Source organism: Nesoenas mayeri (assembly GCF_963082525.1).
Source record: "Nesoenas mayeri genome assembly, chromosome: Z".
NCBI classification, from domain to species: Eukaryota; Metazoa; Chordata; class Aves; order Columbiformes; family Columbidae; genus Nesoenas; species Nesoenas mayeri.
Window position 1 is genome coordinate 22,417,876 of NC_137542.1, and position 13,392 is coordinate 22,431,267.

General features: G+C 37.0%; 1 protein-coding gene across 1 annotated transcript in view; it reads left to right on the top strand.

Moving 5' to 3' along the window:
* Positions 1–8,792, top strand: part of TRPM6 (transient receptor potential cation channel subfamily M member 6) — a gene marked incomplete at its 3' end in the record, with an annotated part of 108,613 nt that extends 99,821 nt beyond the window's left edge. Inside the window, exons 36-39 of the mRNA XM_080363155.1 lie at positions 248–453; positions 2,382–2,433; positions 7,655–7,761; positions 8,671–8,792. Coding sequence (XP_080219281.1) covers positions 248–453; positions 2,382–2,433; positions 7,655–7,761; positions 8,671–8,792 — 487 coding nt within the window. The remainder of the gene's footprint in view (positions 1–247; positions 454–2,381; positions 2,434–7,654; positions 7,762–8,670) is intronic.
* Between the last annotated feature and the right edge of the window lie 4,600 nt (positions 8,793–13,392).

Sequence of the window (13,392 nt, forward strand, 5' to 3'; positions counted from 1 at the left end):
AAGTAAACCAGATTATGTTGTTTGTCCATAAACTATGTTTTCTAATCAAGTGCTTTCTTTTGAGAGTTATCAAAATGAGAAAACCTCTGTGCTGTCTGCCATTTGGTACCTCCTACTGTTCAAAACATTCCAGCTAGGGAAGATGTGTCCTCCTTTTTGGTATATTTGCTTTGCATCACACTGTGTGCTGACTGTGAGGATGTTCATTACCCTGCCAGCTCCTGATAGACAGCATTTATATCTACAGGTTCCTGGAAGTTTTCCTCATCTACTGCCATTCAGCGAACCAGTGGCTAACCATTGAGAAGTACATGACGGGCGAGTTTCGGAAGTACAACAACAACAATGGAGATGAGATCACGCCCAGCAGCTTGCTGGAAGAGCTGATGCTCGCTTTCTCTCACTGGACCTATGTGTACACACGTGGGGAGCTCCTTGTTCTGGATTTGCAAGGTGACTGCTAGCATGGGATCACCATTTGAAACCCAATGAAAAGCAATTTTATCGAAAGAGAATTTCATATTGAGGAATGGGCCAAATTCTGGTCTCAATTGACATACTGGCAAAGCTCAAAACGCCCTGGATATCTGTGCACTGGTATATGAGTATCCACAGAAACACTCTGGATTAATGTATGTGTAAGGGGAAAATAATTTGGCTTCAAATGCATCTAGGCTGAATGGGCAAAAGACTAGGTAGATGAAGTGTTCAGGACCATTTCACCCAGCTCCAGAAAAACACTCTACAGTTAAGGTATTTTTGTCAAGATATATAAATAATAGAAACTCAAGCATACCTATGTATCTATGCACACTTAGTATATACGTATACCTGTCAGAAGAGTGCGAAGTGCTATCTGTATTTTTTTTTTTTTTTCATATTAATAAATCTGTAAGCAGTTTACATAAGTTGGAAGCCTGAATGCTATTCACAAAGTCTGGTGACTCCTTCAAAGAACATGTGATCGCTTTACATATGTAAGTGGGAACATGACATATTTTAAAGAGATAAAAGTTGACAATGTTCAGAAGATGAACAGCACCCATCAAACAGTATAAACACAATTGTTTGTCATTTCTGTCAAGAGAAATGTGTATGGGTAGACAGAGACTTAACATATTTACATTTTACAGCATTCAGAAGCTGTGAATTACAAAAAGACATGCTTATTATGCAAAATAAACCTATAATTCCATCCATGCCTTCATTTGGTTTTAGCTGCAGATGAAAAAAAAACCCCACACATAAAGAGTGTGTCTTCACTCTAGCCTGCTAGAATTTGTCTGAAGTTTGCTTGGGTTTTTTATACAACTCTCGACAGTTCAGACCAACTGTGTTGGCTCAGACATGGACAATTTAAACATCTATGTAAATCTCATCAAGACTGGAGCTTCAGTTTCCATCCCAAGCAAACTGAAATCTGCTTTAATTTTGGCCTCATGTTTATCTTGTACTTCTCTAATCTGGAGGAAAAGTGCAAGGGCTGCTCCCCTTGAATTTCTAATAGGATTAATTTCTATCACTATTTACTGTATAATACCAGGGCCATCTCCACATACACATATACCACATCTTGTCTAGTCTACATCAATTAAAATGATTTTCATTGAAGAGTACTGCAATTTCAGGGTTTTTCAGTCACAATATGCTATTTCCATAAACTTTATTGTTGTTTGTTGCAGAATATAAACTTACCATTAGTCACCTATTGAAATAAAAATAATTGCATATCATATGATCATGGACTTATTTTGTTAGTGTAAAAGCACACCGATTTCCTCAGATATATGAAAAAAACTTTCTGTTAAAATGGTAGTGTGTCACCAGTTTGGGGAAAATGACAAAGGAGGTATCAGCATTCAATATCATAATTAAATTGTTTGTTTAATATGCTCCGATGGCCACCAGAAGAAAAAAGGGATAACAGACCTAAGCATTTGCACATCACAAAGCTGTGGCTTGTTGTTTTGTTTTTTTTTTTTACTTTGAAGAGAATCTGTATCTGAGAATAGATCAATTGATATAAGGAATGTCCACATATGATATAACACCTATAGTCCAACTTCAATAGCAGTGTTACAGTGGTTACATTTTACTTAGTTGAGCTTCATCATAATATTTAGTGCATTTGCATAAACCCTCCATCTACATGTAAATAAATCCCAAAGCAGCTGAAGTCAGGACTGTAATTAGAACTCTATATTTTTGCCAACACTCAACAGATTTTTATACACGTAATGATTTCTTTTTAAGTCAGGATCACTTTAACTACAACACTTTATGACCTACAAAGAACATGGATAATTACAATTCAGTTAAGTGACAGATTATGAAATCATGTCTACCTTCTTTTATAACATATTCTGTTGACTTTGTTGTAGGTGTTGGGGAAAACCTTACAGATCCATCTGTGATTAAACCTGAAGACAAAAAGTAGGTTTATTTCTAATGACATTATCATTCACTTCAGAAATTCTGCTAACAGTCTGTATACTTTGGGTATCTTATTTGTTACGGTTTCTGTGAGAGATTTAATTATTTTTTGCATAGTGTTTGGGCTGTGGGCCGTAAGTGTCCTAACTCTCTGCATGTGGTGTGTGGTGTATGAAAGGTGGGGAAACTCCGTGTTGCTGTGCTGGCAGCATGGCAGTTTTCCAGGGCTATGCAGGGAGGGCAGGAAAGGGAGACAGAAGACCCTGTAAGTCTTTTCACAAATTTGCACCAAAGAGGATCATCGCTAACTTGAATGTAGCAGTCCGGTTTCCCCTGCCTGGTGGGGCACTGTGTTATTGATTATATGGGGCCACAATGGCTTGAGAAGATGAGGAGAGGGCCTCTGGATCTCCGGCCTTTCTGATAGATTCTAGTGGTGCATTTAAGCATGCTGCACGTTACAGTCCCACAGCTGTGATACAGGGATGGTAAATCTTATGTGGAAAGTTACAAAAACTAGAGAGACTACAATGAAGCAGCAGTCAGCCTTCATGCATTAAATTTCAGAATCAGAATTATGGCCGTTCTCCCATACTGGGACCATGCTCCTTACTAGCATTTGCTGTAGTGAGAGAAGAAGCGGTGGTGTTGATGGTTGCTCTACTGCAGGATCCTCCTCTCTGCAGAGTCTTCCTAAATGCACACATGTCTTCAGCTGTGCCCTCCTGTCCCTGCCCCTCCACTGCCTTGTGCTCAGCTCGGTTGCCTCTTGCTCAGCTCATGTCATCTGATTGAAGGTGTGTCTCATGTTTGTAAGGAAGGAAGATGTAAATATGAATAGTCAGATTTAATACAAAGACCAATAAACTATAGAAATATCAGATGACATGCCCAGAATTCAGAACAAGTTAATAATGGCAGAAGGTTCTTAGTTCTGGGACTATTATAAGTATTTAATTAATAAGATCAGTAATAAATAACCGCATTAGTGTTGTCTGAATGTTTAATTATCAGTGTAGGCATATTGGCCATATAATATTTATTTCAGAAGCAACATCAGAAATATGCTGAGCACCTCACAGTGACAAAGTCTTTGCCCTAAGTAGGTCATGGAACTGTGACAAAAGCACAAGCATAAGTAGCACAGGGTAGAGAGGCGGAGAGATCAGTCATGTACTTGTTCACGAGATTTTAGCAAACATTTTTAAGGTATTGCTACAGATATATAGAAGTCTGGTTTCCTACTGTTCAAGTGCATTTTTTGTATTAGCGGTAGCATAAACTGTAATAGGTATTACTGAAGACTGCAGCTAGTCATTGAACACAGTAACTTCGCAAGGCAACTCAGCTTATCCTGTTTAAAATAGGAATAATATTTATCTACATTAACTTGTTCATTAGTGTCCTTCTGGGTTATTTTTGTTATAAATAATTTTGACATGCTTAGTAAAATTTGATCACACAGATCTTATTTTCAGAAATTTTTGCTGTTTTGTTTTTTACCATCTGCAAAACAGTCAAGTTCTAGTTAAAGAACAAGTGTTGATTAATTAATCAAAACCAGCTTGATATTCTTATGTTCAGAGAAATCTTCAGGACAGCAAATTGTGAAACTACATAGTTTTGATTCAGGGATCTGAGGGAATAAGGCAGTGAAACCATGGATAGATTCTGTAAGCAGCTAGCAGATACCAAATTCTAAGAAACACTTTCTAAAATAGTCATACAATGACAATGTAAAAGCACTCTCTTTGCTCTAACCTTCGTTTGCTCATAACACTTCTGGCAGTAGCAAGATCTATTTTAAGTTTTTGTTTGTAGGTAAGATACTTAATCAAAACCTGTGCACTGCCTCAAAAGTTGCTTTGAGCTCACATTCTCTCAGAAGCCTAGGAGAAAATAGATGACATCTGACTGACAGGGCTGATTCAAATTTTAGCACTAGTTACAGTTAAATTATTTATGCTTTGCTTCTTTAATTCCATTGACTTAGTGGCTCATGTCATTATCTTGTAATGAGTCTTCTCCTTCATGCATCCTGCATGCTGTATTGAAATGGACTTTGTAGTGGCAAAATGTGACCTCTAGCTGTGTGACAGTACATTGTGTCTTGGTTTTATATACGGTACCAGAACAAAAATTACAGACCTGTTTGGAAAGTATACCTGATACTATGACATCTGAGACAGTTCCTGAGCTGATGTAAATTGATGTTAGTTGATGGGTATTTAACATAAATTGAAGATCTGTCCGTGTGCACTGCATAGGATGTATGAAGTGATAAAATGATGCAGGCATAGTGTTCACAAAAAGATTTCCTTTAACAGCAGAAATATTAATAATTGAGGCACATCAGTAAGGTTGTAACACAGTGCAGTCCCTGCAGACAGCTGTACCACTCAAACATTGAGAAGAATTGCCTCCATAGGCCAAACTCTGGATGCTCTTCTTAGCATATGCTTCTTGCCAAATCCACAGTGAAGTCCACACAGATAAAACTTTCACAAATGTTGTAGAGCAGATTCAGAGATGAGAAGAATAGTGGACTGAGCTTCAATTTGGAAAGAATGAATGCATTAGGCCTGCTGAGGGAGGTGAGAAAAAGCATGCTGGCTGTCAAAAATCTCACTACAAACGTGAAAAGGCAGAGTCAGTGGTTATAGGTCTCTTACTCTCCCTTGTGAAAGCTCTTGAGGAGATCGTGATAGGTTGGAGGGTTTAGTAATGAGTGGAGACTATGTTCTCTGAAGCTACTTGTTAGCATGCATGTGAAGAACAAATACATTGAATTTTTTCCAAGCTCTGTACTCCAACCAAACAATTTACAGCTGAATTGCTGCCAGTAGACAAAACTTTGCTGTAGAAAGCTACACAACTGAAACAGGTGGACTGGAAGCTAAATCCACAAAAACATACTGAATAAATTACTTGGGCACCTCCCTGGAAGGGTGCTGCTTGCTATAAAGCTCTCCACAGCTGTTTACCTTCCATTAGTAAAGCCCTGTAGATGTCTTTTTGTCTGCTTTGAGCATTTGTAGCTCTGGACTACAAGGAGCACTTGTTGCATCAGCACAGTCTGGCCAGGATGAGTCTAATACAACCTGGTAGGCATTTATGGAGCATAACTGTTAGGTAAGATTTTGCACAAAAGGAAGAACATGTTTTGTTTTGGTTTGGTTTTTTTTAAGTCCATTAGCTTACATTAACACACTTGCTAGAGGTACAGGAAAGCTGGGATCAATATTTGTCCCTTCTCGGAGACAAAATCGGACCTTTAATAACCTGGAGAGTGACCTTGTTTATAAACTGTTTGTAAGGTTAGAAGCCACCCAAAAAGTTTGGGTGGTTTCTCTTCTATATCAGATTGTTCCTGGCTTTACAGGTCCTGTACAGACAAGTCTTAAGGCCTTCCGGGGATGACCTTAAAAAATTCCAAGAGCCTCTGTTTTCAATAGTTTGTTGTCATTAGTGTCTGAATGATCTTTTCCTTCTTGAAACATTTCTTTCTGGTCCTGTGCACTGTAGACAAAGAGAAAAAAAAAATGCAACAAGCTCATAGATAGTCACTATTGTCTTCAATTTATTTTTTATTATTATTTTTTTTTTAGGCCAGCCCCTAATCTTGTAGTGTATGCCATGATTTCTAAACTATTGGTCATTCTTTAAATTTTCCTAATTTATCCCCATATATCTTGAAATAGTTTTCCAAATTTAAGTACAATATTCTTCTTGAACCATTGCCAGTGCTGACTAGAGAGAACAGATAGTTCACATACATTGCAGGCAGTATCCCTGTTTATCTCACAACAGCATGAGAAAATCAAGTCTGTCTTGTGCTACTTGCTGCCCCTCGTGTGGAATAACAGATCAAGGGAAGTAACAGGGTGGTTTTGTAGCCTTGGAATTAGTGAAGTCTTCTCAGTTTCCTATAAAAGCCCAAGAAAATACTTAACTGTGTTCTGTTCTTACTGGCATTTTACCAGATTATACCAAAGGACAGAAATGGCCACATAGTACTGTGACATTTAAAGTATGTATATGGAACTTAAATAATATTTCCCTTTTTGCCTCATTTGATGTACTAATTTGCAGTAAAGGCTGATTAGACAAGTCCTTCAGATAATCCAAGAGATAGATTGTCTTTAGTGTCTGCCAGAAATTAGAGATATACTACGCTTTCTGTAGCAGTTTTGGCTGATCACTGCTTTTCTCCTTTGTAAAAGGGGAGAGCATTGTACTTGAAAACTTCCTTGTTTGGAGAGAATATATTTTGTTAGTGTGGATTACAGATAGATTTGAGAGTGTTAAAATATTTTTCTGTAGCTTCTGAGAGCTATAATTGATATCAGATTTTAAAATGTGTTGTTTCCACTCTGCATATCATTAAAATAAAATGCTAGCAGTTTCTTTGGAAGTATTTCTTGTGTGCAGTGCTCTGTTATGTCTAGGATGTCCATTAAATTATTGAGAATAATGTTGGAGCAATATGAAAATTAATGAACACTGATCTTTCAGACTACAGTAAGAATCTGTTATAATTACGTGATACTTCTAATACATGTGTATATAACTTGCTTCTGTTTGTGTCAGCTTCATTCAGAATATAAATACTCTTCCACAAATGGATCTCCTAGTAATGTTGCTGAATTGGCCTGCATGCAGACACACAGAAATTAGCGTAGGAAGAAGCCAATAAATTTTAAAGTGTTGCTTGTCAGCAGTGTACTGTGGTGGTTTTTTTAAAATTTATTTTATTCTTCTTCATTCTTAAATAAGGTAAAACTAAGTCCTTGATAGGTCTGGTTTGTTCCCAGATGCATACCGTCAAAACCAGAACCAAACCATTTGCTTGATGAGAACGAGTGGTGGCCGCAACAGAGTCACTCAGATTCTGGTGTATGTTGTCTGAATGTCACTGTGCCCAAAATTTCTTTGAACGTTTTAGTGGGAACTGCTGGGTCTGTTCTGTCTTGTGCTAGAGCATCTCTGAGATGCAGCAGCAAGGAAAAGTGGTATGAGGTATATGTAGGATAATACTTTGCCAGAACTGGCAGTTTTCTTGTCAGAAAGCTAAGAAACTTGTGGTACATGCTAAGCTTTGATTGTCTTTATAGAAAGGGCTAATATCTCTGATTTAAGAAAGGGAAAACATCATAATTTCACTCCCCTACAATTGCTTTTTTTTCCAAGTTCCTTGATTATTTAATAATATTTCTATTAGGTCTGGAAAGATGGCATTTGGACCAGCAAACCTAGGAGAAGGTGCAATAAGAAATTTCATCACAAAGCATCGTTGTAACTCATGCTGCAGGAAGCTGAAACTTCCAGGTATGCAAAGTAAAGATTGATTTTTTTTATCGATGTATTACTTTTTTTAAGTGCAACAAAGTAAAGGCCTAGGCATGCTATAAAGACAAGAACCGAAATCGTGTTGAGTTGAAAGATTATAGTAGGCACACTCTCTGTGCAAAAGCAGATATGACAATATTGCTCTTTGGCTTTGCTCTTGCCCAGAACCTGTGTAAAGGTTGGACCCTTTCAACCTGATGTTTGCATGCAGCACAAAAACTTCTACCCATTGAATTCTTTCCTCTGCTTTGCAAAATGACAGCTCATTTTCCCAGGGTCATTACTACTGATAACATCAGCAATAATTTTGAGAATAAGAAAGAGTATTTATCTAAAAATTGACAATGCATTCCCCAGGGAAAAACTCACTGAAGGTTTCCTGGCCCTGGGATAGGGTGCTGTACCCTGTAGGCTTAACTTCTGCTTAGTTGGATTGCCTGTTATTTATGTCGGGTTTGATAGAATGTGCTTCTGTTTGATGTGGGGCAAATTTAAAAGATTCAAAGCCAAAACATTGCTATTCTGGATGAATTTCCATGCACCTATTTTTTTTCAAGGAAAAAGCTCCATGCCTAATAATTGCTGTTTGATTCTGAAACAGAAACTGAAGTGTTATTGTTTTTCATCATTTGTGTCTGTGGCACCTAGAGATAATGGAGGGAAAAATAATCTGAATGAGTATAGTCAGGGAAAGTTTGTTCATTTCAGCTCAGAGCATTTTGGGTCCCCCCAGGGCTTTCATGCCCCTGGCTCCGATTTGCCCCACTGCAGATTTCCTTCCTCCTGGAAAGAAACTGCCACCAGTCACTGGGTTGGACACTGCCTGGGGTGTACATGCTTTTCAAACATTTTCTTTGCTGCATCATTGAATTTATTTGCTTGCCATAGATTTGAGAAGAAGTGACTACATACTGGAAAGGATTGGTCCAGCCTTTGAAACAGAAATGGAGACAAGCACCAGAGAAGCTGAGGATGCGGACGAGCCTTTAGAGTATGACACGCGGCTGTGAAGTGGTGGCTGTGAGCTGACCCTGTGTGTTGGCACGCTCAAAAACCTGCCCCTTTTCACTGCCGTAGGCCAGTCCAAAAGAACAAAATGCAGGTGTCTGAGTGCAGCATCTATCTGCCCTCAACAGACCGTATAGGCAAGGAATTAAAAAAAACCCCTCTTTATTTACTCTCCTTTCATGCTCTTGTGCTGATCTTTCTGGTACAGTTCAGTGAATTGCCAGGAGCAGGTCATCCCTTAGCTGGATGAACTGTCTCATCATTAATTTTCAGAGGAAGAGACCACTCTGCCCCATGCTCACTTTTCCATGGGCATAGGAGGCTCTCCAGGAAACTGCAGAAATATTACTTTATTGTTGATTTTGATGCAGAGACAAACCAAGAATGTATGAGTAATGAATTAATGGTTTAAACAGTAGTCACTGATATAGCAGGTAGACTGAAAAAATTCATGGGAATTTCACCTTGAATTCTTTTCACATACCAAGAACAAGTCAAACAATGAAGGATTAGATGGTGGACCCACATTTTCAGTTGATGAAATCAATAAATATATGATCTTTAATACAAACATAAAGAGTAACCTTGAATGTGATTCAACTTCTAACCAGGACCTGCCTTTGTTTGTAATATTGTATCTTCAGCATGTTTTAAAGTTGTAATTGTCAAAAAAGATTTTGGAAGTCACAAATAATAATATTTTCCAGTAAGCATTAGCTTCTTGTTTTCAATGTCAGGCTGTATGTAGGACTTTTGTCTAACAGTGGTCGGATTCTATGTTTGTGTTTGCAGCATCAGTTTTTATTGATATAATCTGATTTCAGTAGAAGTTCACAAACCACAAAAAACAATTATGTGCAATATGATTTTTCTAGAATAAAGATTGTAATGAAGTGCTCAGCAGAAGTATCTCTCATACAGTTAGTATTGTATTACAGATCACATCTATCATTAAATAACTTTGTACTTTCTTACTGAGTAGAAATACCTGATGTTGAAAAGTTAAGAGAAACCTATACTTGAATAAGAAACAAAGTAATATTTCTACCACAGCTGATAATTTTTAATGCGTAAGGGGATATTTGTTATGATTTATCATTCATTTGGTATATTTAGAAAGTGTCTGTGTACACACAGAAAGTGTCTGTGTACACACAGAGTTAGAAGTTACATGTTCCCAGGTTTTATATTGTTTATGATATGATGATGGTATTGAAGTAATCACCTATGCTATGCTCAGCTGAGATGCCTTCAGTTCCTGAGAGCATCCTGAAGACATTTTTCTTGCTTTTTATCTTTTTAAAAATAGTTTTATAAGATTTTGCATGTTGCAAAAAATGTACTTCCCTTTAGATTCTTTGGAAGCAATCAAATGTATCAAAAGGCTTAGCTTGTCTGTGAAAAAGATTATTTAGTTGTATCTCAACAGAATGATGGTGGATTTTGAGCCCTTGATGTAAGGTAGTAGTTCTTCTTGCTGCTATTATCATCTCAAAATTTGGCTTTAGGGAGAAATATGCTTACATTCATATATATATATACTTACATACTTCAAGGAAGTAATTTTCTATAAAGGATCTCTAACTGATAGTATGCCTTTAAATTCAGTTGAGTTAAATGACACATAAACATATCTTTAAAGCCAAGGACAATTTTAAGTCCTATGCTGATAAAGTTATTTTCCTCAATCATTGCCATAAATTCTAAGTGCATGTGAATTAGACACAAAAAATAAACCTCACATCAGGCTGGGCCTGAGTATCTTTTGTTCGTTTTGAAGGTGTGCACAAGTCATACTTCAGATGATCTTTTCTTGACAACCCTTCTGGTCCCTTCAAGCATGAGTGGCTTCTGCATTCACAGCAATACTTGTGAGAATTCTTAAACCATATAGCTCAGTGTAGATTCATCTTGCTCCTTCTTTTTATGTACCTGTCAATTTGGGGATCTTGCAACATAATAATCTGTGTTAAAATATGGTTGATATAAACATGTTTGGTATTTAATTTTGCTCAGTGTGAAGTACTAATGTGATGAAACATGGAGGTATTTGAAACTGTCTCATCATACACTTGTATCTTAGCACTGATTTTTCCATGCATAGAGATGTTGACTTAAAAATTCTAGTGATTCTGCTGGTTAATTAATTTTGCCTCATCTTTCTTTTTGCACTTTTTTTGGAAGGGCTGATTTACATTTCAATGAACTCTAAAATTGGGTATTTGGGTTAAGACCTTCCCCCCCAGTTTTGACATAGTTCAGTAATAAATTATAATGAAAACAATCTGAAAAGGTTATTTTAATGTCTTTTGAGTCCTTGATGTTTTTCTTACTACACACTCTAGACATTCTTTAAATTGTCTTTTTATGTCTAAACATTGACCTCAGATTGAGGCCTATGTCCACTGAAAACATGAAAAAAACCCAGCAGCCTTTAACAGAAACAGCAATAAGCTGCATACTAAAACTGTGGTGCATGAGGAATGAAAGATGTTCAGAACTGGGTTCTTCTCTAGCTGCTTGACAACTAGTGCAGAAGAGGAAATCTTGCATGGCAAACCATAGGGTTTTCTGATTATTAGTTTCAAATGTTTGTTTTTACTTACAAGCATATTCAGGAATTCATTTTATTCTTCTGGTGGGTTCAAGAAAAAAAATGTCCTATTTACTTTGCTTAAATAAGTAGGCAGTAAAGTTCTGAAAAAAAAATTGAAACCGAAGTATTTATAAACTCACATTTTAATATGAGCTTAAAAGAAGCTTATTTAGGAATTCTGTTGAGATTACTCAAAGCAAAATGTGTTTCTGGCAGCTGCTGCATTGGGGATGTAAGTTAAACATTTGAAAAATACGCAGAAACTGCGAACCTCATTCTTAGGAAGGCTTTTTTTATTTTCTTCTTTTTCATAGTTGTGGTGTATTCACGGTTATTCATTTATTGTTAGTGCAACAGAGACAGAAGGGATATTACATTTGTATTTTCTAGAAATGGATTTATATGTTTTGTCGTTTTGTCAATCTATTTCATACCATTTCAAAAGAATAAAAATACATTTTCAAAATGTTTCTGTTCTTTATGGGTGTGGATGGAATATTGTACTCCCCAGTACTAAGTGAAACAAGTAAAAGTAACATACAGAAAATAATGCAGCTATTTTCGATTTTAATCCCAAGGTAATAAACAGGTATTAATTCTATATTTATCATGTGGTTTCCAGCTAGCCTTTTGTTTTAGTGATGTAGTAGCATTAGTTTCTATTCTTGTAGTCAATATTCTTGCATCAAGAATATTTCTACACCTGCACCATAAGTAAAAAATTATTTTTACAGAAGCAGAAAGTAGATACTCTGTGAGATATTTTATGTGTTTACTAGGTCATATTTTATTAGATGTTCAATAAACTTTGTAATTTTTTTTTTAGTTGAGATCCATGCTCAATTCTTTGGCAACTTGGTAGTTAGCAAACAAAATCACTGTTGCAGATTTTAGAAAAAGAAATAGAGTCACTTTGACAGTCTTATTTTCTACTCCAGTTCTAGATCTGTGATGTAAAGAGCCTGTGTAGCCACTGTTGTAAACCAGGGGCTGATATAAATGAATGGCATTCCATTGACTTCATTGTCAAATGTGTTGTTTTGTATCAGCTATCTTTTATACTTGATCTCCTTTCTTAGGATGTTGATGCCAGTTGCTTTCTACTTGAAGAGTGATCCCAGAAATAAGGAGTGAACCAGGCTTTCTGTGGTGGTTTGACTCTGGCTGGATGCCAAGTGTCCAACAAAGCTGCCCTATCAATCCCTTCCTCGGCTGGACAAGGGAGATAAACACTCATGGGCTGATATAAGCACAGGGAGAGATCACTCAGCAATCACAATCTGTCCTGGCTTCAGCTTAGATGAAGATAATTTTCTTCCTATTAGCTGGTACACTCTGTGTTTGGGATTTAAAATGAGAATAACGTTGATAATGTTGATAATACACTGATGTTTTAGTTGTTGCTAAGTAGTCCAGGACTTTTCTGTTTCTCGTGTCATGCCAGGCATACAAGAAGCTGGAAGGGAGAACAGCCAGGACAGCTGATCCAAATTGGTCAAAGGATATTCCATAACATATGATGTCATACTCAGTATATATTTTGGGGGAAGCTAGCTAGAAGAATCAATTCTTGGGGATGGGCTAGGCATCAATTAGCAGGTCATGAGCGATTGCATTGTTCATAATTCATTTTGTATATTCTATTATTACTAATGTTGTTAATTTCTGTTCCTTTTCTGTCCTACTGAAATATCTTTATCTCAACCCACGAGTTTTGCTTATTTTTTTTTTTTTTGAATAATCTTCTTCATCCCACTGCTGTGGGGATGTTGAGTGAGCTGCTGCGTGGTATTGAGTTACCAGCTGGAGTTAATGCATGACACCATCACGGGCAAAACAGACTCAACTTGGCAAGATTAGTTTAATTTATCACAAATCAAATCAGAGTAGGATAGTGGGAAATAAGACATTAAATCTTGAAACACCTTCCCCTCATCCCTCCCTTCTTCCCAAGCTCAACCTCACTCCTGATTTTCCCTACTTCCTCATCTCCAGCAGTGCGTGGG